The following is a 27,260-nucleotide window of genomic DNA, read 5'->3' as shown; positions in this document are numbered from 1 at the left end:
TTTCAGGCACAAGCAAGGCTGTGCCTCCCTCCTGAACCTGCTGCTTCTGCCTGTTCCCATGGCAAAGCCAAGCCCAGCTCCCAAGGCAAACCCAACTGTAGATCTCATCTGAAATGAGGTGTTCTGAATCTCTCTCTCTCTGCCAAACCTCCAGATTGCCCTCCCAGCACAGAGGCAGGGGATGAGATCCAGCATTGCTGTGAGAGCTCTGCCAGCCTGTGGTGACCAATTCCTGCCCCTGGCTCAGGGTAGCTGTGCCAGCACATCTGGGAAACACATCCCCAGATTCGTGGGGCAGAGCTGTGGAGGTGTTGGCAGACACTTGCCTGTTCATTTCATTCTTTTCAGAGATCACTCATTGTGTTTGATGTTCCAGAAAAGCATAGGATGATCCTAACCTTGTGTTATCCATTTTTCACAACAGAATTTGGCTTGAGAGTTCACGCTTTAGTGAGCAACAGGAACTTGAAACTGCCTCAAAGCACCTACTGTATCTGGATGAGATGTTACCATGCTGATTTACTTCAGGTTTGTAAAATGGGGTGGTTTTCCCCCACAACTGCAAAGCCAAGAACTCAGTTTCTAATGAAAGGTGAAATTCAAAACACAGCACGTTGTGTATCAGGTAGGTCATATTTGGCCCACGTGGCTGGCACCCCTGATTTAAAAAATACTAGAGAAAATAACCAAAAGCAGTTTGTGTTCCCTATAAATAGCTGTTCACCAGGTAGTCATGAGTGTGTGGTTTATGAATAAAGTTTGTCCAAACTACATCAGAGTGCCTGAATATTCTCTGCCTGATTTTGCTGAGTTGTATGTCTTAATTTGTCTCACACCTCCCTTTGCAAACCCTTGTCCTGTTTTCTTTCCCAACCCTCTGAACTCCCTGGTAGCATTTGGACAGATTTTACATAGAGTTTATCCAAAAATTTTTGCACTGATTTAGTGCAGGGGCTGCTTGAGCCAAGTGAAACAGGAACTATTTCTAAGGCATGAAAAGGCAGAAAGGAAATTTTCTTATTGAAATATAATTTTTCCATATTACTTAATAGTCTAGAAAGTTAATGCCTTTCTGGCAGCATTTCCCACCGAGGAAAAAAATATGGTTCCTACTCAGCCAAACAACAATGTAATAATGTTTTAGGTTGGGTTAAACGTCTTAGAGACTGGCAGGTGTCACAGCCACCTTGCCTTCAGTGAAAAAGGCAATTGAGAGCCCTTATGGAACAAGGGATTTACATCAGTAGGAGCTGCTACACAAAAAAACAGGCACATGGCAAGGTTTGAATAGATGGTGAATCATGTGGCCCAAGGGATTTTTCGGGGTGGGGGCATGTGTGTAAAATATCAGGCCATGAGGACCAGATGGTTGAGCTCTGCGTGTGCGAGAGGAACAGCGAGAAACTGCAGAAATGGAGGCTGAGAAGCAGCTGAAAGTCAAGGACGCTGGGGAGCTTTGCTTTTGGAAATTGTGTGGAGGGTTTAGTGAGGGTCAGAGCAGTGTTGGCACTGTGAGCAAATGCACAACTGAAAAACAATTTTGTTCATTTGTTCTGTAAGCAGGAGGAATCACCCTGAGCCTTTGTTATAGGCTTCTCTCACAGTGATTCTGTTGCCAGAACTTCGTGCTGTGTGCAGGGACAGTTCAGCTCTCCCACATCATAATTCCCCCTTCCTTCTGTGCCCTGTCCTTACTAAATTCCATGGGGCAGAGACTCTCCCTCAGTAAGAGTCTGTGTGCACACGACAAGCAATTGTTGGCCTTGTGCAACATCTGAAATTTATCAGAGATTCACTTGACTTACTTGGTAAATCCCATTCCTCGGGGTCTGTCTTTCCTATTGTGAATTTTTCAAGGCATTTCTCTTGCTCAGTACGTGCTGTAGTGGGAATTCGTAGCTGAAAACACAAATAATTAATGTCACTGGTAATGTTAAAAATAAATATTTAAGGCTCTGTCTTGTTATGCGCTTTCTTAACTAAGTTTATGAATATTTCCTTGGGCATAAATGGGGTTAGTTGTCGCTATGTTGAAGTCTTTGTAAACTGGGGTCTGTGTTATGAATAAAAAAAAAATAAGTGTATTTCAAAAACATAGTTCGGAAGATAATAAGGAAGAACAGGGCCCCATTCTTGTCCAGTTTGTGTTACCAAATAAACTAACAATATGAGTATGCAGCAGATGGTGTGTGCAAACAATATTGAACCTAATCTGTGAGTCTTTTTTTGGGGTGTTTTCATAGCTAACCTGAATTACCCATCAATACCATCCCAGAGTGTGTTAAAGAATCTTTTAAAAATCACAAATTCCCTGCAGTTTTCCTAAGCAGTGTGCCAACCTTTCACTCCTTCCTGTGTGAAGGAAGGAGTGAATCATGAAGCAACAAATTGGCACCAAGATTTGAGCACAGATATTTTCCATACCCCACTAATGCCCTGGTTTTGTTGTGCTCACTGAGAATCTCCACACACACATTGACCCCTGAGCTGCAGATGTGTAAGCTTTTGATGAAAAGACTTGTGACAAAATCAATATACAGGCCAAAACTGAACTAGAGAAGGACACTTGCAATTAGTAATAGAGGGTTGAATCTTCTTCCATTTAAATTGGTGGCAGAATTCCATTTAAATTTTGCTTTTTTTGGAGTCAGCAAAATAATCTCACCTTTTGCCCAAACCCAAATGATATGCCTGAAGCCCTGCATAGCTGTTAATTAAAATTAAGTACCTGAGAAAATCCATTACTTAAAAACAGAGTTTGGAGTGTTTACAGTTGTATTTTTAATCTGCTCATTTTATGTTGTTTCATCCCAAATCTAAAGGTGTACAAATCTAAAAGTTTCCTGAAGTATAAAATCTACAAAAACACAAAGCTGTGAGAAATGTAAAGATTGTTTTGTGAGACTTGGAAAAAAACCCAAAAACAAAAAGAGAAAGCAAAACCCCACAAATTAATAATGAACCACAAAATACTTTTATTCCCCAAAAAATCCCCTTTATGGCAATAACTGACTTGAAGAAAAAAAGAACCTGAATTCTCCAGTTACAGGAAGACTGTTAACTCTACCTGATGATTGTATCATGCATAGTGTGATACTGGGTTTGAGCCAGGTCCAAATAAATCATTTCAGAATAAAAGAAAATCTTTCCTGGCCTATCCATTCCTGCGCCACTGGAATGCTCTCAGCCATTACAGTGGACAGGAGCTGATGGCTTTTCCTGTGTTCCAGATAAGATTTATAAGACTGTGGCTCATAAAGCATTTTTTGACAGTTTCTACGTGCTTGCATCAACTTTTTCCTCAGTAAAATGGCGAATTTTAAATAGATGTGAATTTGATGGGGTTTTTTATTATTATAAAATTTGAGTTATATGACACTTTATTGGGTATTACAAGTCCTTCTTTTTGTCTATTGCAGAAATATCCTTTTCTAGCTTTTTGTTTGCCGTGTGCACAAAGCAGGATCCTCCTTGCCCGAGTGCAGCGGTGTTTGTATTTGGTCTGGAAGGCCATCTAGTGACACAACCGCGCAGGGCAAAATGAAAAGCCCTACTCGAATTGTGGCTTTGGGGTTTTTTTTTCTTTCTTAGTTGAATTAAACGGCCTTGCTACACCTGAGCGTGTCCTTAGGGGTTTGCTGCTATTCCCACAAGTGGCATTAAAAAAAAAAAAAAAAAAAAAAAAAAAAAAAAAAAAAAAAAAAGGAATTTTTTATTTCTTAAAAACAAACTTACTTAAGATAGAGCACACTGCTAATTCCTGCCAGGAAAGAAAGAAACGTGGTGTGGGTTTTTTTTGTTTTTTTTTTTTTTTTTTTTTGAATGGTGGTAGATTTGCACCTGAGCAGATCTGTCCAAAACTCAGTGTCACTCCCCTGACCTGTGCATTGGAGCCAAACACCATCCAGCAGTTCTGATCCTCTGCTTTCCACGGTACCAAAACCCGCCACGTGTAAGCCTGGGCATCACCACATCCCTGCAATTAAAATGAGAAATCCCAATTATTTTCATTGCAGCCCACCTTGGGCGGTGAGCAGAGGATGAGCAGAGCTGTCGGTCCTTACCCGAGCAATAAATCAGCGGGAAATAAAGCAGTGAGTCACTGGCAGTGCCAGCACCAAGGAGCCTTCCCGGGGGTGTCTCGGGGGTCTCTCCTGCCCTCAGGGAGCCTGGCACGGCTCGGCCTCGGCCCTGGACACTCATCGGTGATAAACTGGAGCGGTGCCTCAGCGCTGGCCGCTTGGAGAGACCCAGGAGGGGCTCCCTGTGGGAACAAACGGAACGGGAATAAATAAACGGGGATGGGGCCTGTGGGTGGAAAGGCAAAAGGACGGGGCCCGACGGTCCCGGGGCGGGGAGCCTCGAGGGCTGCCCGGCGGGACGGTGTGTGTGTCTGAGGGGCCTCCGCGCCCTGACCCCGATCAGCCCGGTGTTTGTGTCTGAGGGGCTTTTCCGCCCTGACCCCGAGCGGCCCTGATGTGTCTGAGGGGACGCGGCCCTGAGGGGCTTTTCCGCCATGACCCCAAGCAGCTCCGGTGTATCTGAGGGGCCTTCCCGCCTTCCCGCCCCGACCCCGAGCAGCCCCGGTGTGTCTGAGGGGACGCGGCGCTGAGGGGCCTTCCCGCCATAACCCCGAAAAGCCTCGGTGTGTCTGAGGGGCCTTCCCGCCATGACCCCGAGCAGCCCTCGAGGGCCGGGCGGGAACTTCTCCCTCCCGAGCCCCGGGAGCAGAGGCTCCCTCAGCGTCCCGGGGGGCCCGGGCGGGGCCCTGAGGCACCTGAGGCGGCGGCGGCCCCGGCGCGGCCAATCCCCGGCGGGGCGAGGGCGGCTCTGCCCGCCCCGGGCGCGGAGGGGGAGCGGAGCCCGGTGCCGGCCGCGCTGCGCCCTCAGCGGGCCCGCTCCGCTCCTCTCCGCTCCCGCTCCATGGACGCGGCCAACGGGGCCGTGCCCGAGGGCCCGGCGGCGGAGCGGCCCCGAGGCCCCGCGGCCGCCCCGTCGGGAAGGAAGGAGGTGAAGGTGGTGATCGTGGGTGATGGAGGCTGCGGGAAGACGTCGCTGCTGATGGTGTACGCCAAGGGCTCCTTCCCCGAGGTGAGGGGCTGCCACCCCCGCGGGGCTGGGGGCACGGCCGGGGCCGGCCCAGCGCTCGCTCCTCACCACCACAGAGCCCACCGAGGCTGGAAAAGGCCTCTGAGGTCATCGCGTTCGTTCTGCTCCCTTTGCAGCAATACGCGCCCTCCGTTTTTGAGAAGTACACGTCCAGTGTGACGGTGGGGAAGAAGGAGATCACCCTGAACCTGTACGACACGGCAGGTAAGGGGTTCCGCTTTCCCCAGGGCAGCTCCTGTGCGATGGCACCGCTCGGGGACATTGGCCTGGGACTGAGCCCAAACACAGCCCAGCCTTTCGTAACTAAAGGCAAATAAGCAGAAATTGTATTACTGCAAAATATTTCTGTGGTGAACGCACCCCCATTTCTGTTCCAGCGGATTTTGCAGTGTCAGCTTAAACCACATCAATATTTGAAGACTGTAAAGGTGGACACATTTTCAAATTGCTTCTCTACCGGCTTAGTTTAACCATAACATTGCAGGTAGGTCTGCTAGAGACTGAAGTATAAACAAACCACCGTTACCTGTTGCATATCAATGTGCCTTCCAGAAAAAAAAAAAAAAAAAAAAAAAAAAAAAAAAAAAAAAAAGGATCTTTTGTCTAATGGCAGTTCTGGTCATCGACTCATTCGTTATCTTAACAACCCAATTAATTCAGAAACATCAAATGGCAAACATATCTGGAAGTATTAAAAACCCAATTCCCAGATGCAAAGCATAATACAATCAACCAGGAAAATATTTTAATCTGCTGCCATGTGTTGAGTGGGGAAGGAGAAAAAGGCTGGTTTGTGTTCAAAATCAAAAGGCCGTGGCAGTAAAAGTTATTTGAAAATGCTGATAGTTGTTCAGGTTCATTTGAGGAGCTTGTGAAATGGTTTGGGTTCAACTTCACTCAAAGTTGCCAGGCTCTGTTATCCAGCTGCGTTCCTAAATGAACCCTAAAATTGACGTGTGCTTGGTTTCAGCTCAGTGTAAATCATCTGTTTCAGTTCAAGCCTGTGGAGTTGTTCCAAATTTACACCAAGACAAATAAGAACTGGATGCAGTCCAGTCATTTTTAATAGCAATAAAACACACTTACCTTCTTGTATACTGCACGTGATAGCTGAAAACACAATTTAAAAGGCTTTTAATCTAAAAGTGAATTTCACTGCTAACTTTTACTACAGTGCAGTAAGATCCTGAGCACCCAGTGTGTCTTGTTGTGTCAGAGTTACTGTTCTAAGTCCATTTAGCTGGGATAACATACCTCCTACTGAATGGCAAAGGGTTTGAGTCTAAGTCTTAGAGGAAAAGAGAAGGACTGGAATCTGGTGTGAGCCACCAAAGAGGGATTTCCTTAAGACAGGGTGTTGGCACCAAGAACCTGCCACTGCACTTGTCATTTTGACGTTTGTTTGCCGTCAGTGTGGATTTTTTTGCCTGTTACATAATTCCTCACTCTCATTTGAAATCCCCGTGGCACACATTCCAGCGTTTGCCTTTGAAGTCTCTTCCAGGCTGTGAGGAGCAGGGGCTGGATCTGGAGATGGCAGTAGGCTGGGCAGGTCCAGCACTGCAGCACTGAGCTCTCCTGAGCCTGGCAGGAGTGCACAGCTCCTCGTGTCTCAGAGCTCAGCTCTGCACAAGACCTGCACCCACCAGCAGCACAGGGACTGCTCGCTGAGCCTGGTGCTGGTGGCTTATCACAGAATCAGGACAGTTTGAGTGGGAAGAGACCTTTAAAAGTTATCTAGTCCAGCCCCTGTGCAATGAACAAGGACATCTTTAACTAGATCAGGTTGCTCAGGGCCCTGTCCAAGCTGACCTTGGATGTTTTCATGGATAAAGCAGCCACAGCTTCTCTGGGCAGCCTGTGCCTCTGTGTGAAAAAATTCTGCTTTATATCTATTGCAAATCTGCCCTCTGATAGTTCAAAACCATTACCCCACATCCTGTAGTTTTCTAGTTTGTGTAACTATCAGGCAGTGTGTACTTTCCACGTTGAAATCATAACTGTGAAAACTGATTTGGACTAAAGCACTGCTCCACTGAAGAACAGTGGGGTGGATTTTGTGTCTTCTGAGACACTTTGGGAAGTGGAGCTGCCATTGTTGGTGTGAAAGAGCAATTGCTTTCCATCGCTCATCTGGAAACCTTGAAACCCAACATTTTTCACCTCCCAAAGCAGCATCATGGCCACAAGGCTGTAAATTTCTTGAGGCTGTTGACACTTGTCTCCTCCCTTCCTGTTAAATGTCTTTCACTTTCCATAGGACACGGCAAGAAAGAAAGGAGGGAAATTGTCACCCGGGTTAAGACATTTAATTGGGAAGGGGAAAAACCTGAATTTTGGTTCTGTTTCAAAGCTGCTTACATAGCTGTATGTTACATATCTGTAAACTCTGTCAAACTTTAATTCAAGCAGCTTTTCAGCCTCTTTCTGTAACTGGAAGTTTTGCTAGAGGAAGGACTCACTTGAGCACATGTTTTAATCTCATCCTGTTTTTAATAGTACAAAACTGACGTTGAGTTCCTTGAGGGTTAGACTAGGACCCAGAGCTGTGTATTTTTAGGATCTTGCTTGGAGCAACACTAAATAGAGCTGTGTGTACTTCAGCATCAGGGAAAGGTAAAGGACAGGTTCAGCTCCATGGGCTGTTTAAAGTTGGGAGGATTCTTTGTGTTGTCAAGTCCTGTGCAGCTCAAACCTTTGTGAGCTTGTCCTACTTACTGAGGAAGGAGGACACAAACAAAAAGCTTAAGAAACAAATGTTTCATGATACAAAAGCTATTCTTTCCTTGACAGGAATTTTGGTAACAAATGAACTTAATGGATTCGTCTAAAATATACCAGAAAAAGAATTTTTGGTGAGAGTTTTGTACTGTGCTACTGTGTCTTCCTCATCAAACACTTCTTGCTGTTGCAGGAAGTTGGTGGTACACATAAGCAATGTGTAAAGGCTTTGTAACATCCCTTGTCTGGTCTTCAAACAGTCTTTCCTGCTGTGTTTTCAATTAAAACTTTCTACTTCCAGCTATGCATGACAGAGGCAAAAGCACTGAGAGGTAAATGAACTCTGTAGTTTTTCCATGCCAAGGGAGCAGTGTCAATGCTCTAGGTGCAGTTCAGACACGAAGCTCAATGCCTGGTGCAGGAATTTGTCAGAACAGAGAGCAGAGCACTGCTGAGCTGGGGAGGAAGTAGTGCCTCATCATTGTGGGCACTTGCTCTGCCTGGCAGGAAACACATGGAAGGCCTTCAGTGAGGTTTTTCAGGTCTCTGATGACAAAAGCATGAAGTCTTCAGAGAAATTTTAAAAGCCAGTGAATGCAAGAATATTTTCTCATACCTTAGAGAGGGAAGTCATGCCTGAGTAAGATAAAACCCCCAGTTCTATAACTGATGTGTGCCCCTCCTGCCCCAAGCATCCTCTTCTACCAGTTTTCTTCCTGCCAAGAATGTCTGTTTCCCAATTTATTTTAAACTGAATATGGAAAAAACAGAGCTGGCAAGCAGCTCACAGGCTGGCACTTCTTTGGTGGTGATTGGGGAAAGGGGTGAGGAAGAGCAGACAGAGGTGAACATGCACATGAGACTGAGACCTGCGGTTTCACTTCTCCTGTTCACCCTCAGCCATCAGCTCCCTCCCCACCACAGGGCCTGACTGCAGTTGATGTGGTTACACAGCATCTCCCAGAGGCACACAGGACTGGGAGCTGGGCAGAGAATTAGCAAATTTTGGGTGAATTCAGTTGGGTGGAGTTTTTTCTTTGGAAAAACCCAAAAAGTCTCTGATGGTGTGATGAATTGAGGAGGACTGAGGGGGTCACAGATGTGTTCACAAATAGGCAGATACTTAACCAACTCCTCCACAGCATGTTTTGTGTTAACTGGGGAAAGAAAACAGCTACCTGTGTTTGAGGAAGCACACACAGGGCTTTGCATAGACATTCACTTACTTCTTAGGTTCACCCCTGTTTCTCCTTTTTAAAACTCTTTCAGTAAAAATACCTAAATCTGTGCTAAATTAGCTCTGACCACAGGCTGAGCAGCTTTACAGAGAAAAAAAAAAAGTCTCCCAGGCCCTTCCTTGCATTTCACCAGCAGCAGTTGAGGGCAGGGGGTGAAAGGGATTGTTTTCAGAGAGGGGGATGTCTATGTTTAGACACAGCTTGATCTGGGTTCCATTACATCCTCAGCAGCTGAGGAGCTGCATCTGAGCTCCTAAAGAGCAACTTCCTTCTGCTTCCCCGTGAGTGCTGCAACCACAGGACTGTAACACACACAGGTTAAGCAATTGCCACCTCACCTTCCCCCTCTGCTCTCTGCACCCCACCCTGTCCTGTGCTCTGTATCCAACATTCCAAATGCACACGTGTTTCATACAGCATTTTCTCATGCATTTGTTGTTTGTTTAAAAACCCGTAACTGCAAAGCTGGATTTGAAGATGAAGGAGCAGTTCACCAGAGCATATTCTATAGTTTTTGACTTGCAATACAACATATTGTGTCACATAATTAAAGACACTTTTTCTGTTATCCCATGCAGGAGAGTGTGAATTTAGAGGTTTGTTCTAATTCCAAGCAAATAAACATGTTTCTCCCAAGGGGACAGCCCTGTCTGCCTCATAAACAACAACTCAAAGGACCTTTTAATTTTACAAGCTATGTTGTTAGAAACTCAGAGGCCTGAACTTCAGCAAGGAAAACTTTACACAGCACTAGAGGAAGTTAGAGGAGAAAAAAGAGTTTGGCACCTGATGTGTTTAATGCATTTAAGGGATTATCTCAGCAACAAAAATGGCAAATTGGTTGCAAACAAGTAGATGGATTGGAAGAATAAGAGGGGATAAACAGTACAGTCTTTGCTCTGAATGTTTATACAACATGCATAATTTTGTCAATTGTGTATTATTTCTGGATTAAACCCTGAGGGATCAATCCCTCTTTGTTCTGCACCTCCCCACAGAGCACATGGGTCTTGTGGAAGCCTAAACACAAAGTGGTCCAAATCCAAGGTTCCCGTTGTGCAAAGATCTCAGGAAAACTGAGTAATTGGCTCATCCAGCAGGGATTACCTTGGAATAAACTATATCTCAACCAATCCTTTAAATTCAGGATGGAAGAAAAATATTGTAGTATTGTTGGACTTCTGGTATCTGCAGTTCTTCAGAGTGGAGACAAAAATGTTGGCAAGTGATGAGTACGTGACTTTGGACTGAGGCAGATGCCAGAGCAGGAATCATTGCTGTAAAGTTGGGGCACACTGAAATTTTCTGCATTCCTTCATTTGAAATATCAACAGGAAGATTTGAGATGTGGAACTTCCCTGTAGGACAGTTTCTGCTCTGTATGTGGATTGTGGTGACGGCACTCCCAGTTCTCCTTGTGGAAATCCAGTACATCACAGACCTGTACTGATTCCAGCATTCAGATGATAAATACACATTCTACGGACTGCTTGAATCATGCTTTCTTCCTTATTAAATGAAAAAAAGATTGTTTTTTTTTCCCCTGAGCTGCCAGCAGTATCTGGGAATTACTGCTTTCTTGAACTTAATCTCTCAAAGCAAGACACCTTCAGACCCTGGCACGGTGATTATTGTAAGGGGAAGAGTTCAGGTCTGAGGCAAATCAGCTTCCTCTTGTCACATCACGTGCCAGAATATCCCTAATCAGAAGTATGACAAATCCCCTGCTTTTCCAGAATTCAGCAGAATTCCCTTAGATCTGCTGGGGAGTCCTGCTTCAAAGGCCAGTTAAGCCTGGCTCATGCTGCAGCAAGGCTTGTAAAATCCTGTGTGTAATTGCTGCTTCCTCTCCACTCACCAGGCTGGGAAAAGCAAGTTTGCCACTAAGGCTTCTACTTCACCATTCCTGTCTAACAAATACAGTGTTTCTTCTCCTCACAGCAGCACATGTGCAAATGATTTTGGGGACTGCCACTGTCAAACTGAAAATGTTTAATAATAATTGTCAGATTCTTCTTGATGACTTTATTTATGAGCAGCAACTTGGCAGTCAGTGTTTAGAACTGCTTCTAAGTCCTCAGTAAGGGGACAAAGCAGGAATGTGCATTTTTATTAAAGCCTGCCAAGGATGTGTTCTGTATTCTAAGCCATCAGTTTTGTCAGTGAGGGGGAATCTCCTGTACTCAAGGAATTTTACAAGTATGAAAAACTTACTGTCTGTACAATTATAGTTCCATTGTTCTTGATCTCAAGTATGTGTCTGTACATATCCCCATTGTTCTGCTTGTTCAGGATGGAGATTTCTTCATCCAAACCATCCTGTGTGTTTCAGGGCAGGAGGACTATGATCGGCTGCGGCCACTTTCTTACCACAGCACCAATGTCGTGTTAATTTGTTACGATGTCATGAACCCCACCAGCTATGATAATGTAGCAGCCAAGGTAAGAGGCTTCTAAATGAATTACACATTCCTGATATATGACAAAATGTCACATTAGAAATGCTGGTGCTTTTAATGTCCTGTACCCTGGGTGTGGAGATGCCCAGATCACTCATCATGTGCTGAGCTGCAAGTCACAGACCTTAGACCTGGTGCCCACCTCTCCATGGCTCCTAAGTGCTCACAACTGGGGTTAATTCTCACTAAAAAGATCAAACACCAGCAATGAAATCACTGTTTATCTGTAGCAATTTCACACGACCAGCATTGCACATCTTAGAGTCAAGACTACTTCCATCACACGTGTATTTAATTGCAGGGGAGAGCTGAGAGCAACCACTTATTGGTGCTGGGATTTCTCAAAGCTCCAAAGCATTCTTGGACATAGCACCAGGAAAACAAAGCAAGACTTAATCCAAGTTCTGTTTTTAAATGTGGCTTTAGAGGAGCTCCTCAGAATTTAAACAGGATGGTAAATAAACATTTTTGCATAGAGACAGATGCCACTATGCTTTTATAAAGCAGCTGACTTTGGGTAGGACTTTTAAACATTTCTGAGATGTAAATAGCGCATGTCACCCCCCCTCACTAGACTAACCCCAAAACTCTGAAATTGCAGCTTACATTAAATGCTGCTTGGCTGCATTGTTTTGATTTCAGGAAACAAACAACAAAATAAAATCCAGATGTAAAAGTTTTTGTTTTTCTGCCCGCAGTGGTATCCTGAGGTGAATCACTTCTGCCGGGGTGTCCCGCTGGTGCTGATCGGCTGCAAGACAGATCTTCGCAAGGACAAGGAGCAGCTGCGCAAGCTCAGGGCTGCCAAGCAGGAGCCCATCACCTACAACCAGGTAAATTTTGGTGTTTCTAAAGTGGTGCTTGCCTCTCTTGGCAGGAGATGGCATTGCTCCTCACAGGTGTGATCACAGACACTGCAAAGTTGGGTGATCCAGATAAAGAAATGATCAACAGCACTGACAGAGGTTTCTGTAAGTTCTTTTTGGAAGTGGTCAAATCAGCACCCATTTTTAGTGCCAAAGTAAAGAGGAATATGAGCAGTTTTAAAGGACACAGCTATCTGCCTTCTATGCTCATTATGTCTCATTCTTCTTTCACAGCTGGGTTATTACTATTACAGATTTGTAAGCCTTAACAAGTTTGCTGGACTTCCTTCATAATTGTTATTAGCCTACACTGCAGCCATCGCTGCTGCTTTGATCAGTACTGTGATAAAGACTGGAGATGTTAGGAAACACATTCCAGTATTAAATACACTGACTGTTCTGGAATAAATGTATTTTGCAAATCCTACTTAAAAATAAATCCTTTCAAGGCCAATAGCAAGAACATCTGCAAGGTGACATGACATGATATATTTGTCATGTATCCTTCATCTGATGTGAAGGACTGTGTTTTGATGTCTCTAAAGTAATCTTAAGAAAACTACATATTATCAGTATCTCTAAGTATTATGAATCAGTGAGATTTATGAGTAGTGTTATGTCAGTGGCATAGCTGTCATTGGTATGGGAGAAACAGTGATGGAACAACTTGTCCCATGTCACACAAGACCTTTCTGCTCTGGTTCTCCAATTTTTCTTTTTCTTGAACTACAAAGCCATTTTTCTCCTCTCACCTCAGAGCAAGAACAGCAGCTTTCAAACTGAGACACACGTCCAGGGAACAGGGTCAAGTGTACTACGACCTTGAGTGAATCACCACTTCTTCTAAACAGCAGGGAAATAAACTACAACTGTATCACCACAAAACCACGCTGGGCCTTTTAGTTTGTCTCCCTTGCACACAAGATGAGGTCCCAGCCTGTCACCATGAACAGTTGCAGACTGTCCTTGTTTGCATGAATAAATCCCTTATCATCCTCACATGAGAGAGGTTCCAGGCAAGAAACTGACACTTCTGGCCAGTCTGCTGAGGCCTCGTGCAGTTAAACTGAAGGACCCACATGTTTTACAAACTTTGTCTCCTATGTGAGCCCTCTCACTTGTTTTTTCCTCCCTGAAATGTGCTCTACCTCAGTTTTTTACAGCTGATGGCACCTTGAGCCACACGACATGGTGCTTCCCATGGCAGGCACAGAGGATCTGACCAGTATCTGCCACCACTGCAGCTTGCAAACAACTGGAAGGAGACAAACCGCTTAAATATGAAGAAGCAACACCCACCCCCTCAGTAAAAGCCCAAGTGACCCCACTCCCAGAGATTATAATGAATAAATGCAGAGTCTGTGAGCCATGGGTTGCAGACCTGGAATTCACAGTAAAAGGCTCACAAGCATTCAAACCTGGGGGCTGGCTCTACAGGGACAATAAAAGGATCACAAGTAAGAAATCACTGTGCTTTGTCTGTAGTGATTTCACACAACCAGCATTGCATGGAAAATATTTTAGATTCAAGCCTGTTCCCATTGCATGGCTGAGAAATGCAGGCACCCGTTTGTTTTTGTGAGGATTTTGGCTGTGCCCTTGTGATGCTTCAAAGCAAAAGTCAAGGTTTCTGCATGTGCACCAGCAAAACAAGGCAAGGCATCAGTGCAGATTCTGTTCTTGCATGTGACATTCATAGTACTAAAGGTGACATCACAGAATAGTTAAGGTCAGGCCTGAAAAAAATACCACCATGTAGACATCTTATCCTCACTCAAGTACCTACCTCAGCATTTAGTTTAAAGAAATTCAATACTGAGAATATTTTTGTGCTATCAGAACTCTGCATCTCAAGAGCCTCTAACACTCTGAACTCTTAGGCCAAGCTTTGGTTCAGCATAGTGGAAAAACCCCAAGTTTATTTACAGTGCTTCAGTTTGTTACCAATGCCACTCACACTCTAGCACTGCACTCAGAGGCAGCTTCTTTCTTCGTGATTGCAAAGATACACAATTAACTCCCTTTCTTCCCAACTCACCTTCCTTCTCTCATCCACCAAACCTGCATCTTTTCTTACCTTTTTGTTCTTCTCCAGGGTGAGGCAGCTTGCAAGGAGATTAACGCAGAAATTTACCTGGAATGCTCAGCAAAATGTCGTGAGAACATAGAAAATGTTTTTAAAGAAGCCACAACCATTGCTCTGAGTGCCATGAAGAAAGCCAAGTCCCAGAAGAAACGGAAAGTGTGCTCATTGTTATAATCTGGATTGCACGAGAGCAAAATGATTCAGATTTTATAAACAGTTTAACTTTAAAAACATTTTTTTTTACATATTTGTATTCATAGAGAAATGTCTATTTTTAAATTTTAATTATTTTTAGTCTTTTTGCACTTTTGTTACATTGTTCTCATAGAGTATTTTAAAGCTATTTTAAAACTAAGTTTATCACAGTTAACTCATGCCGTGTGCCTTCACCCATCTGGCTTTTGCTTCCAAGTGTGAATAACTCACTATTTAAACCAAAACGAACAGCAACTGCTAGCATACAACTTAGCGTTGGGGTTTTTCTTCCCCTGCAAAATAATTGTGGCACTTTAGAGCTACAATTTACTGCCTTTATCCAGTTGAAGACTCACATCTTTCAGAAGCAACGTTAAAGCAGCTTATCAAGCACCTTTGAAGAGAGTTTTGTCTTAACATTTTCAAGTTAATTAACTTGGTGGCAATGGGATGACTTGGCCTCAAGCTGCCCCCTGAGTGCAGATGGAACATCCACCACCTCCCTGGACCAGCTTTGCAGACCTGCACCTCAGAGTCCTTCAAGGCCTGCTGCTGGAATGGAAAGTGGCATTTATCAATGGAAATACGTCACTTGCTCCAATTAAATAATGTAATATCATGGGAAATAGTTCATTTACAGCACTCAAATTTTGAAGTCCTCCAAGCAGCTACTACATGTAATGTCAAGTCTATCTTATAATAAGCATTTAGAGATCATTTAATACAAGACAGATGCAAATCATGGTATACACTGGGGGAAAATTCATTCATTTGTGAAATAATCTATATTGGTGTAAATTAAAATTTTCCTTTTTGTGATGAAGGTGTCGTTTGTCTTAAGGACCAGGGAGAACCCCCACTGCAGACTCTGGTACATGTGCCTTGTAGCTCCTGGTTCTTTTGCACATCCTCTCACTGAGATCTCAGATTGTAGGAGCAATCCCTAGTTTGTAGTCATTATAAACCAAACCTGAGAGGGGGAATGAGGTTCCTGTAGTACAGGTATTGCTGAAACCTTTCTGTGTAAGGCAAACTGTACATGACCAGCTGGTGCAAAACTCTTTTGGAGCAAGCCATTATTATTGTTTTATATGCAGGGTAAACAGATTGACCCTTAGAAAACCTTTTTCTTTTCATTTTCCTCCTAACTTGCTTTGATTTAATTAAGGTTTGTGAATACCTATGAGCCTAAAATGAGAAATTAAATTAACTGGAAGTTTGTGCACATCCTTGACTATAGAAAAGCCTTGGAGAATTGTGCAGCCTTTTCTCCAGTCGTGAGTTAAAGAACCACCTCTCACCTCACCCTGTATGAAACTGAAACACCAACGTTCAGGAAGTGACCTGTTCACCATCAGCTCCACAGTGGAAATCTCTGGCTTTTTTAATCTGAGTTTCGCAGGTTGCAGAACTCACATTACCCCTGCAGAACCAGGTTCCAGCACTGCTCTCAAGAGAAAACAATTTACGTTTCATAAACTGAGAGCTCAGGAAGTTAAAAAAAACCTCACAGGGTGTGCAAAAATAGCAAAATACAACGCAACTGGTGTGAAAACTGTTGAAAATATGCAAGTTGCAGTTTATTGTTCATGCCCACAGGACAGTGATGCAGCAAAGGTAATTTTGCTAGTTTGCAGCAACAGAACTGATGAATCCATGTCAAGCCTGTGGTGCATTATCTGTCCCCTCATGAGCACACTCTGGGGAGGAGGGCAGTTTTCCACTGACTCTGCCAGAGGATGTGCCCAGTTTGGGCTTTGTGCTGGCTCAAAGGGAGCCTTCACTGTTGGGAAAGACATGGCCCAAGGCTGCCTGAGGAGGTACAGAAGTTACAGCAGCCAAAAAAGGGTGTTCCAATGAGTGAGTGTAAATTCAAGCAGCACAAGGACTCTAGCAGGGCAGCACAGTCAGTGTTTGTCCCCTGCCATCCCCTTGACCCCGTGTTTCCATTCTCTTCATTACTGGTACAAGTGCAGCAGCTAAAGAAAGTATTTAATATTTGAGCTGAGCCTGACATCCCCCTTTCCAGAACTGTGCCTCAAAAACCAACCCAAGGACCGTGTGTTTGTTACTAAAAAGGGGCAGAGGCAGCTGCATATTGAATGGTTTATTTTAGGTTCCTTCAGGCCTGGACAAATGACCTGGTCTCCCTGGAAAAGGGCTAGCAGACTTCCCTGCTATTTAAAAACTGCTTTTGCTTGCATGATTTTGTTTTCAAAGGAGGAGTTTCTCTTCTTTAAATAACTTTTTAGAAGTGTATATAGCAGCAGAATGGTACAAAGATGAGCATTTTCTTTTCACAGTACACATAGGTTAGTATTGCCACTGAGAATATGCCTTAAACAAATGCCTTGGAAAACAGCATTCGCTCTGTATTACTGATCCACCCGGAGTGTTCATAAACCTCAATAAATTCAATACCCAGAATTTAAATTAAAAAAACTGAAAAGTGTCAGGTATCATTCCAGAACTGGAATTACAGTAGATCCCACGTTTTCCCCAACGCTGGCACTGCGCCAGGCAGGTGCATGCTGCTCTATATACAGAACAAAAACCCCCAGAAGCAAATACATTTTATATTAAATATACATAAATAGCAGGAGTGTGTGACTGGAGAGCCATGCTTGCATTAATACTGAGTCTGTGCTGGCAGAGTCCTTCACCAAACACAGGGACAGGCGAGTCCTTCCGAGCCCATCCATCACCTGGCTGGGGTTGAGCAGGATGTGTCCCAAACCCAGCCCTGCTGGGGGAAAAGGGATGGATGCTCACTGGGAACAGGGGGAGTCACAGCTTCTTCACCTTGTCTTTGTTCTTCTGGAGCTTAGTGTGCACCACCTTGAGAGTAGTGAGGAAGTTCCCGAGGAAGAGCAGCAGGAACGTGAAAGCCAACACAAAAACCTGAAAGGGGAGAGGAAGCAGCATTTATTACCTTGTAATATTACAACATGGATTATATTCAGCACTGCTGTGCTCTGCCAGACACAGAACAGACTCTGTGCTGCATTATCCTATGTTTAAATGGAGTCAGATGCCCAAATATCTTTCAGGGTGTGCTCAAGCACCCCCTTTGCCCTGCTCTGTGCTTCTTCTGAGCAGAGCCAACACGCACCTGCCATTCTTTGCATTCCTTGTGCCTTGACAATCTGAAAAGCGTGATTGCATTGTATAGCTGCCAGAACTGCAAAGGGGAAAAGAAAAAGGCAATTTAATTACTAGCAAAAATAATCAAACCTTGGAAACATTTGTCATGGCTGTGTGTGATCCAAAGCACCCTTGTGTGGTGGTGCAGCAGCAGACACTGCGCCGCAGAGGGAGGAGGAGATCACCCAACTTACATGCCCGAAGAACAAGAAGGGAAGGAGAAACGTCAGCCCCCGCCACATCCAGGACTGAAATCCTTCTGAAAAGGTTGACAGAAGAGGCAGAGCATGAGCAGGAAGAGCCAGCACTGGACCTGCAGCTGTTTCCCACCCAAACCACCCCATAAGGGTTATTCCTGTCACATAAAAATATTTTCTTGAAATTGCTGTAGTTGGAGAAGGATAAAGTTGGGGATGACCAAAACCTCCATCTTAGTCTCCTCAAATGCTGCCAAAGAACAGATTTCTCTGCTCCTGACACACAAGACCAAAGGAGGGGGATAAAAGCCTCACTGCCCTTCCTGCCTTGGGACACAGGCAGCCAGGCAGGTGGCAGCTCTGCAATTGGGGGGCACACAGCCCTCTCCCTCCCCATCAGTGCATCCAAAACCTGTGCAAAAACAGTGCAGAGAAAGGGTAGCAGGAGACCTCACCTACTGTAAGGTCCAAGTGGTTTCTCTCCCCCAAAGCCCGGAGCCTGTAGAGGCACCCCCTTTGGTAATAATACTGTAAGAACTGAACACAGCCTGGAGGAGGAGAGAGAAAACATCACTACATTGGTTATTCAGTAGTATGGTAAGTATCAAACTACTTCAATAATATTTAATCCAACAGAATTTAATTATTGCTTATATTTGTGGATTGCATATTTGTACACTATCTTCATATTCCTACAGTTTAATATTCCAGTATTTACCAAATTAAATTGTTTTCTTCTAAGCACGTACAACATAAAATGACTTTCATCTCCTGAATTAGCAAGGTAAGATCTACTCACTCTGAAATATTGAAAATGCTAAAAATTGACTGCGAAACATCTGATACATGAGTCCATCTGGCCTGGAAGCAGAACACAGGGGAGATCCATTAGTTTGCTAAAAGCATCCAGTGCATCCAACCCTTCCCCTTCACCATCAGGCCTGATCCCATTAGCAAACGAACCAGCAGCTGGTGCCCAGCCCATTCCACCCATTGGGAGCCCAGAGAGGTGCTACAGCCAGGCAGGAAGTGCTCTCATTGATTAGGTTTCCCCTCTCTAACAAGGATAAATGCCATCCCCTCTTATCCATTATCCCAGTATTCTCCAGGCAGCAAAACCATTCAGCATCATCTGCATTGAGAATCCCAGCACTGCAACAGGGGGTGGCTGTGCTGCTTATCCTGAGGGCAGTTCAGGATGGATGAAGGGCAAGGGACCTTCTGCCCTAGCCACTGTCAAGCCCCTTACAGATTCAGGAGAAGAAGCTTTTGTTGTTTTCAAACAATTTTTAATAATTAACTCATCAGTTCATGCCCAAGTTGAGACAGGTTGCACGGGGGGGATTGTCTAAACAACACCACCACCCACTGCAAGGGGGTAACTTGCATTTTTGGCTTTGAACTCTCTAATCAAGGCTCAATAAAGGCACCAAACATTCATTTTGTGGTGTTCTTCCTCTACAGCAAAGTGCTGCTTGTTTCCTTAGTTACAGAGACAGAAACTGGGAGACTTGTAAAGATTTTGCTATCACCAGCCCAATTACAGCCACAGGGTTTGTGTTTCTATTTTTTTTTACCCAGCAATGTAAATACAAACTTGCACTGTTGTATTTATCATTGAAAAACATCTGTAACATCAGACAAATATTAAGGCTGACACTTTGCCATGTGTCCTGTGGCCACAACTTCATGGTCACACTGGATTTAAATGCTGAGATGATATAAACACCATGAAACAGGCTTGAAGCACCTCGAGCAGGCAAGAGGAGACTCACCACGTTAACATCACTCCAGACAGGAATGTGGAAACGTAGTGATGAGACACCCACCAGCCTTTGATCCTGAGCAGAAAAAACATGGCAGTTAGACAAGAAACATGGATTTCACGATTCAAGTCCAGCCTTACAGGCAAAAAAGATCCAAAAAATGGGAACAAAGCAGATGTCCCAACCCAAGTACAAGGGATGCTGAGGCATTTCCAGCCAAAAATGTGTTGCCTCTAACACAAGGCAGCACACACACCCCAGACCACATCCAGAACTAACCCACAGCTACCAAAACCAGCCAACACCTTGGACCAATAACTTAGGGACTCTTAGGAAATGCAACTGCTCTCTCCCCAAACCTCAGCTGGCCACAGGTGCCCTTGGAAGTGACCAGAGAGCAGGAGAGAAACAAAAGACTTTACAGAGAGGCCATCAGCATCTCAGATTTGCTGGGCTTCAGTGCCAAGCTGAATCCCTTTTTGTTGCCTGGTTTTGTTTTAAGGACATTTCATGCTTTCCGTGGTTTTTGCAGGTGGCACTGTACCTTGAGCCATTGCTAATGAGAATGCTTTCTCGTATCGTCAGCGTGCAGTAATACCACACCAACAGAAAGTTAAACACTTCATCTGTCACCCTGTTAAACAGAAAAAACACAGAGTAAAAAAAGTCTTGTTAATTATGAATATGCATTTTAAATTTCCCTGTTTTTCCTTCCTCCTCCTGGGTAGATGAAAACCTGCCCAAGGGAGGCTGTGGACACAAAGTCCCATCCTGAACATCTCTAACCCACACACAGCACTGCACACAGGGACAGCACTGCACACCTGGGCAGCACCACCAGGCTCCAGGCCTCTTTCCCCCTCCCTGTGATCCAACACTGCAGATCCTGAGCTGATAAGCAGGTAGGCAGGGATGACACTAAGTGCTGCTCAAGGAGAGAAAGCACCACAGAAGCAGCAGATGATCCAATTTAAGAGAGGCCTTTCCAAGCTAATTCAATGAGGAGATTCCATGAGATCTATATAAATCCAATCAACTAAAATAATGGAAGACCATTATGCTCTGGGGCAAAAAAAAAACCCCAGAACATCAAAACTTTATTTTGCCATTTGCAAACTCCTGAAGCCAAGGGGATTTGGGGCAGCCTCTGTACAGGGCAGGATCATTCCTGGTACAATCCTGCATTCACTCAGACACACAGAGACCATAGTGGCAGTGTGTGGCTCCAACACCTTCCTGGTTTTTAAGCAAAACTGAATAGTGGAAGCTTGTTGGTGTTCAGACACTTTATCACAACTTGGAGATAATGCTTCAGGTCTGATTATTTCACACAAATTCTCTTTTGTTGCTTCTGTAACCTCAGAGCTGCAGCACCGTGTTGGTCCCTGCCCAGGACAACCCACAAGCACAACCAATGGATAGTTCCCAAGGACAGCATGATGCCAGAATAACATCAATTTTTAGCACCATTAGGAAACATGATGTTGGACTTTCTCAGTTACAAAAGATCTTTTAAAAAGGAAAAACAATTAGCTAAAATACAGCTCCTGCCAGAGCTGAAGAAGTGCAGGTGTCCTGCTGCCCAATTGCTCAGAGCCTAAACACCACCTGAGCTGTCTCACTGTCCTCAACAGTACATGAGATAATTCAAACCCAGCACAATTTTATGCAGAATACTTGATAAGAACTAAAAATGCAGCTTACCTGTAGTGGAGAAAAAACCTGCAGGCGACAGCCCCTAGTAACAAGATTATTGTCAGATAAAGTTTGAACTTCTCATACTCGTCCTTGTAGGCAAACCTGGAAGGAAACAGGTGCTGTTTATAGACACAAACAGATGTTTGACTGGAATGTGGCTTCACCTTTTCCAAACCACATACAAAGCCAAATGCCAAGCCCAGAGACAGAGGTTTTGCTGAAACACTTAGAAATTAAGTGGACAGTGGTGAAAGGCAGCGCTCTGCCTGCAGGGAGGGTCAGCTCAGTCTCAGCTGCAACACAATGCCTTAAGTCCATCTGAGCTGGTTTGTGGGCTGGCATGACAAGATTTTAAAAATACATATATATCTCCATTTTCTAGAGCACTGTATGCCTAGAAGTCACAGTACCATTTTTCATCACAAAAAAACTCCAAACATTTCTACAATGAAGGTCACAGGCTGAGCTGGGCTTAAAAACAAGTGATGGATGGAATCAATTGGAGCTCCATAAGATGTTAGCTTATCCCCATGGCACAGTCCAATTGCCCACCCTCAACATTTCACTTATCAGGTCTATCAGAAACCTATTTCCCTCTCTGGGCTCCAGTCCACACCCACAGCTGGCCCCAGAGAAACCCAAATTCACACATGTGGGGAGGCTCACTCACTTTGCTTGGTTGCTCAGGAGAGTGACATTCACGTTTCCCAGCACCAGATTTAAGTACAAGCTGGAAGACAAAAGCCAAGAGCAGATCCAAATAAGTTTTATTTGAACACCACAGGACGAAGTGATGAAACAGTGGCTCTGCCAAAGCTGCACTTGCTGGAGGTTTTTAATTAAAAAAAAAAAACTAGAGGGAAAGACCACAGAAGAGGCTTTACACATGGAAATATTGGTCAGCATTTCCAGGAAGTTACTGGAAAGGTTTATTTTCCTGGTCCCTTTTTTCCACTACAGTCTAAGGGCAATATAAATAGTGTGCACGGTCCAAACCCAAACACATGGAGGAACTGGAAAAAACGTTTCTGACAGAAACTTCTGAGGGGTTGCAGCATCACACAGCCCTTGACAACTGACATAACTCTGCCCTAGCAACCCTGCTTGAAGAAAAAGTTAAAGTTGGTTAAAAATATTACTAAAAAATAAAAAAGAGAAAAAGTCTTGTGTTGATTCAGCCCTCAAAAAAAATTAGCCTAGGAAAACATCAGTGTGGAACACTGAGCTGCACAATCCCTTGCCAGTGCAGGTTACTGTCATTTTAACAGAAAACCTGCACTGCCCACACACATTTACATCCACTCACAGCTAATGAATTCTGTGTACAACTGACACAGCAGCTCAGCAAGAGATTTATGACTAATCCAATTTTACACGTCTCTCTTCAACCTTTTCCTTCAGGAACAAAGCGCTGTGATCGTTTAAACATCCAAAATTCCTGGAGCACATACCCATTTCTCTTGGGCAGGTAGGCTTCCATGTCAAAGAAGACATTCTGCCTCTCCTTGATCTGGCTGCTGATCTCCTGAATGAGAGCAAACTCCTCAGGACTCGCTCTAGGCTTGCACCTGCAAGAACACAGAAACAAGATATTCCTGTTCATGCTCTCACCTCCTTTTTATTAGAAGGAAAATAATGCTGTCATAAAATCCAGGCTGTTAAGAAGCTGGCTCTGTGAGGTGATGTGCTTTGCTCCTGTATTTCTGCAGCACCATTTGGCTTATCACAACTTTATTTCACTGCCAGGTTTATGCTGCTGTAGGTCACTTCAACCAGTTGGTTTATAAATCAGTTTCTCTTTCATCAGCTCAGTGACAGGACTGCGTGGGAATAATGTGTTTTTCTGAAGGAGCTTCCTCCACCCTGGGATCTTTGTGCCTGGTTTCAGGCACTGCCCTTGCAGAGCCTGCAGCTCCTCAGGTATGAAGCATTTCAGGATGTAACAGAGCTGATGATTTACTGACCAGCTGGTTTTAGTTGTAATGTTTTTAGTAATTAATGTTAACCAGAGAGCAGTGAGCAGCAGAGCCAGCAGCCTGTGGTGTCAGAGGTGCTGCACTCAGGCCTGCACACAAGGAATTCAGCCTGTGGCTCCTGGGATCAGCCAAGGAGCCAGAGACAGTTCCCTCCTGTAAATCCACCCAGGAGCAAGTTACACCTTCAGTTCAAGGACTGGTGTTGCTCTTCCAGTGCAGTTTACAGAGCAAAGCATTGCTCACCTGGCACGGCCAAAAGCTGCACAGTCCTGAATGTACAGCACTGCAAGGATCAAACCCACACCAGCTCCCTTAAACTTTATTTACAGGATTCCCTCTCTCATGCAGTATAAACCTTCTACTTGGCTGTAATATGGAACAACTTTAGCACTGCAACAGAAATTGTCTATTACAAGTACTAAAAATCCAATCATTTCAGTCTTTGGGAAGAAGAAATATCGCATCCCTGCCTCCTCCACCCTCCAGGTCTCCTGTTACCTTTGCAGGCTGTGCTTCAGATCCCTCAGGGTCTTCTTCTGCCTGTGTATGGAGCTGCTGCAGGCTGTCTGCAAGCTGGTGACTTCTTCCAGTTTCTGCCTGTAAACTTTATGTGTTTCCTGCAGGAAAAGAGGAGATGGTTGATAGGAAGAGCCCTTCTAGCTTATTCATGGCATTTGGTCCTCACCTCTGAAGGAAACAAGGAAAATTGTGGTTTTATGGGATGTAACAGGCACCCCTTTAGCAAGCAAGGAGGGGGAGATGCCAAACCAGTACAGATACAACAGGGCTTAAATGGACACTGATGAAATTCCTGCAAGAGGAAAAGCACCCTCTACACTCATCTCACTTCCTCTTTAAAGAGCTTTCCCACTCAGGAGCTCCTCACTCCCATCCCACCCTGCAATGAAGCCCCTAATCCTTGAATCCCCTAATCCTCCATTTGATCCTGATCCATGCCCATCAAATGGTGGCTAAATCACAGAGCAGGCACTCCAATTTCACAGCCAGATTAGATCTTGGAGAAAAAAAATGAGGACCTAACAGAGTTGGGGGGGAGGGGAAAGACACAACACCAGGCACAAATCCATGGCTGGAGGTTTAGGCACCTCCTGGCCACCACTGCCATCCCAACCCCACGGATATTCAAGCAACCTACTGCCCCATATTCTGGTTTAAAGAGCTGAACTGGTGTCCCTGCCTGTGGCCTCAGGTGCTTCCTGGAAGGAACTGCTTTATCACAACTCATGGGTCCCCTGAAGCCCCCAGTTAGTGCTCAGCCATAACGAGGACACGCTCACCAACTGCAAATCCACTGAGCAGAGCCTCTGCTCTCACCCTTCCTTGCACTCAGGGATACCTGGGCTCTGCTTTTCCACCCTTTGCAAGGATTTCACCCCCCTTCCCTATGAGGGAGGTCTCAGGAAGGGCTCCCCAAGCACCAAGCAATGACATCTGAGCCAATTTTAAGTTGGAAAACAAAGTTTGCAGAGTTTGGGTTGCATGGCTGCTTCACCCACCAGCACACCAACAACCACAGGAAATTCCCACCACTATTCCCAGAGCATAAACATGGTGGGGAAACCACACAAACCAAATCTTTGCTCTCCTCCTTGCTAGGACCCACCTGGTAGCTGTTCTTTCTTTACAAGAACAACCCAAAACAAGCTCCAGTATCTGATTTAAAGACCTTAATAACCAAACTAACCCTGTACAGGCACTGCAGCTCTCACCGTTTCAGGTTCACTTTGATTTTGCTGAGCACACCCCTACAGCACAAACCCCTGGTCAGTGACACCACCGAAAAATATTTCTACTTTCCTTTTACAGGTGGGAAAACTGAGGCAGGGACAAGTCACTGACATTTCCTGTGGTTTAGGCCAGACTGAGGCAGGGAGCTCGTTAAGAAGGCGCACACAGCAAACAAGTGACCAACAAAACCAGGCCAGCTGGTCTCCCCCAGCACCCAGCCCTTGTTTCTGCTAACGGGAGTGCAACCTGAACTGAGTTTTAATTAAGAAACAAGCTAAATCTGGAAATCACACTTTTTCTTTTTTCTTTTTGCATGCACGTTCTGTTAGACAGTCTAAACGAGGCTAAAACAACCAGAGTGAGAACAGCCGGTCATAGTTTAAAACTGGCTTTGGGATTTAAAGCACGTGTCTGGGTGCAGCACTGGTGACAAGCAGGGAAGGAAGGGAAGCTTTCTGGAGATAAAAGCATCTTATAGAACAGCTCTCAGCCCCCACTCCGAGCCCTGTCTGTCCCTCAATGCGCTTTTGCAAGAGGGAAAAAACAGCGCTCGGACCCGTCCTATCCCACCAGGAGAACTCAAACTCCGCCAGGAGATGCTGGCGGGACGGGCGCTGCTCTTTGCACCCTCCAGGGGAGCACAACCACAGCGCGTCCCTTTTCCCATCCTTATCCCAGCACCGGGAACGCGGCACCACATCCCGGTGCATCATCCTCGGAGGGACCCGGGGCACCGTGGCTCGGTGTGCGACATCCCATGTGCTCCCAGCCCGGGGGCGGCGGGGCCGGGCCGTGTGCGGTGCCGGGCAGGGCGGGATGGGGATGCACATCCCGCACCGTGGCCGCAGCCGAGGCATCCAGCACGTTTGGCCGCCCCGGCGGGGCAGGGGGAGCCCGCCCGCACCTCCAGCTGCTCCCGCCGAGCCTCCCCGGGGATGCGGCCGGCGGTGAGGACCCTCCAGTCCCCGCTCCTGCCGGGGATGGGCGGCCCCGCGGCGTCAGGATGAGAAGCAGAGCCGGCAAGGGCAGCCGGCGGGGCAGTGCAGGGGAAAAGCCGCGTCCGCGCAGGCGGGAGGGGGGAAGGAAGGCACCGCGATGCGCCCCCGCCGCTCACCTGGAGCTGCCGGAACTCCTCCTCCAGCTCCCGCCACTCGCCGAGGCTCCGCTCCAGCTGGTCCCGCATGGCGCGGGGCCGCGCCCGAACCTGCCCCGGGCCCGCCGCCGCCGGTGCGCGCTCCCGCCGCCCGCCCTCCCTCCCGCACCGCCGGGCCCGCGCGCCGCGTGCGTGCGCCCGCCGCTGACGTCACCGCGCGCGGGCATGGGCGGCGCGGCCCCGCCGGCGGCGCGCGACACCCGCCCGCCCCGCCTCCCTCAACCCCCTCTCACACCCCACACCACCCCTCACACCCCACACCGCCCCTCACACACGGCCCGCCTGAGGGGAGGGAACGGCCCGGTGGGGGAACCGTGTGGCGTGTGCTCCACTCGAGACAGAGATCCCCTTCAGGGCGAGGATCCTCTCAGACCCGGGCTCCCCTCAGGTCGAGGCTCCCCTCAGACCCAGGATCCCCTCAGGTGCGGGCTCTCCTCAGGCCCGGGATCCCCTCAGGCCCGGGTTCCCCTCAGGTCGAGGCTCCTCTCAGGCCCAGGATCCTCTCAGATTCGGGATCCCCTCAGGTCAAGGCTCCTCTCAGGCCCGGGATCCCCTCAAGTGCCAGCTCCTCTCAGGCCCGGCTCCCCTCAGGTCAAGCTCCTCTCAGGCCCAGGATGCCCCCAGGTCAAGGCTCCCCTCAGGTGCAGGCTCTCTTCAGGTTCGGGCTCCCCTCTGGCCTGGGATCCTCTCAGGCCCGGGATCCCCTTCAGGTCAAGGCTCCCCTCAGGTCGAGGTTCCCCTCAGACTCAGGATCCCCTCAGGCCAAGGCTCCCCTAAGACCCAGGCTCCCCTCCCGTGTTGGTCCCCCTCAGGCCCAGGATCCCCTCAAGCCCGGGCTCCCCTAAGACCCGGGCTCCCCTCCCGTGATGTTCCCCCTCAGGCCCAGGCCCCATCCAGCCCGTG

General features: G+C 46.3%; 2 protein-coding genes across 3 annotated transcripts; one reads left to right on the top strand and one right to left on the bottom strand.

The window, feature by feature from the left end:
- Positions 1-4,923: 4,923 nt before the first annotated feature.
- RHOF (ras homolog family member F, filopodia associated) lies at positions 4,924-15,523 on the top strand (the record flags this gene model as incomplete). Its single annotated transcript, XM_083873620.1, has 5 exons — positions 4,924-5,091; positions 5,226-5,313; positions 11,401-11,510; positions 12,226-12,360; positions 14,489-15,523. The coding sequence occupies 5 exons, from the start codon at positions 4,924-4,926 to the stop codon at positions 14,651-14,653; spliced, it is 666 nt and encodes a 221-aa protein (XP_083729746.1). The 3' UTR covers positions 14,654-15,523.
- A 1,093-nt stretch (positions 15,524-16,616) lies between these two features.
- TMEM120B (transmembrane protein 120B) lies at positions 16,617-26,422 on the bottom strand. Of its 2 annotated transcripts, none has more exons than XM_083873944.1 (12): positions 26,319-26,422; positions 23,954-24,072; positions 22,931-23,047; positions 22,150-22,209; positions 21,486-21,581; positions 20,326-20,415; positions 19,791-19,856; positions 18,815-18,876; positions 18,471-18,563; positions 18,013-18,077; positions 17,783-17,855; positions 16,617-17,575 (listed from the first exon to the last, which is right to left on the bottom strand). In XM_083873944.1, exons 1-12 carry the CDS (start codon positions 26,385-26,387, stop codon positions 17,499-17,501), a joined length of 987 nt encoding a protein of 328 aa, XP_083730070.1. In that variant the 5' UTR covers positions 26,388-26,422; the 3' UTR covers positions 16,617-17,498. The 2 variants fall into 2 exon arrangements, with proteins under 2 accessions (XP_083730070.1, XP_083730069.1); XM_083873943.1 differs by having other exon boundaries at positions 17,787-17,855.
- Positions 26,423-27,260: the final 838 nt, after the last annotated feature.

The sequence above is a fragment of the Zosterops lateralis genome (genome assembly GCF_965231275.1).
Source record: "Zosterops lateralis genome assembly, chromosome: 17".
In the NCBI taxonomy this organism is placed as follows: Eukaryota; Metazoa; Chordata; class Aves; order Passeriformes; family Zosteropidae; genus Zosterops; species Zosterops lateralis.
The sequence above is the reverse complement of the archived record's forward strand: the minus strand, read 5'-3'. Positions and strand labels throughout refer to the sequence as shown.

Bases quoted from the DNA above. Each gene is read 5' to 3' on its own strand.
- TMEM120B (XM_083873943.1), bottom strand. From the start codon at position 26,387: ATGCGGGACCAGCTGGAGCGGAGCCTCGGCGAGTGGCGGGAGCTGGAG. The intron at 23,048-23,953 runs GTAACAGGAGAC...GTGTTCTTGCAG, and splicing joins CTGAAGCACAGCCTGCAAAG to GTGCAAGCCTAGAGCGAGTC. The intron at 21,582-22,149 runs GTGAGTGAGCCT...GTTTCCTTCCAG, and splicing joins CTCCTGAGCAACCAAGCAAA to GTTTGCCTACAAGGACGAGT.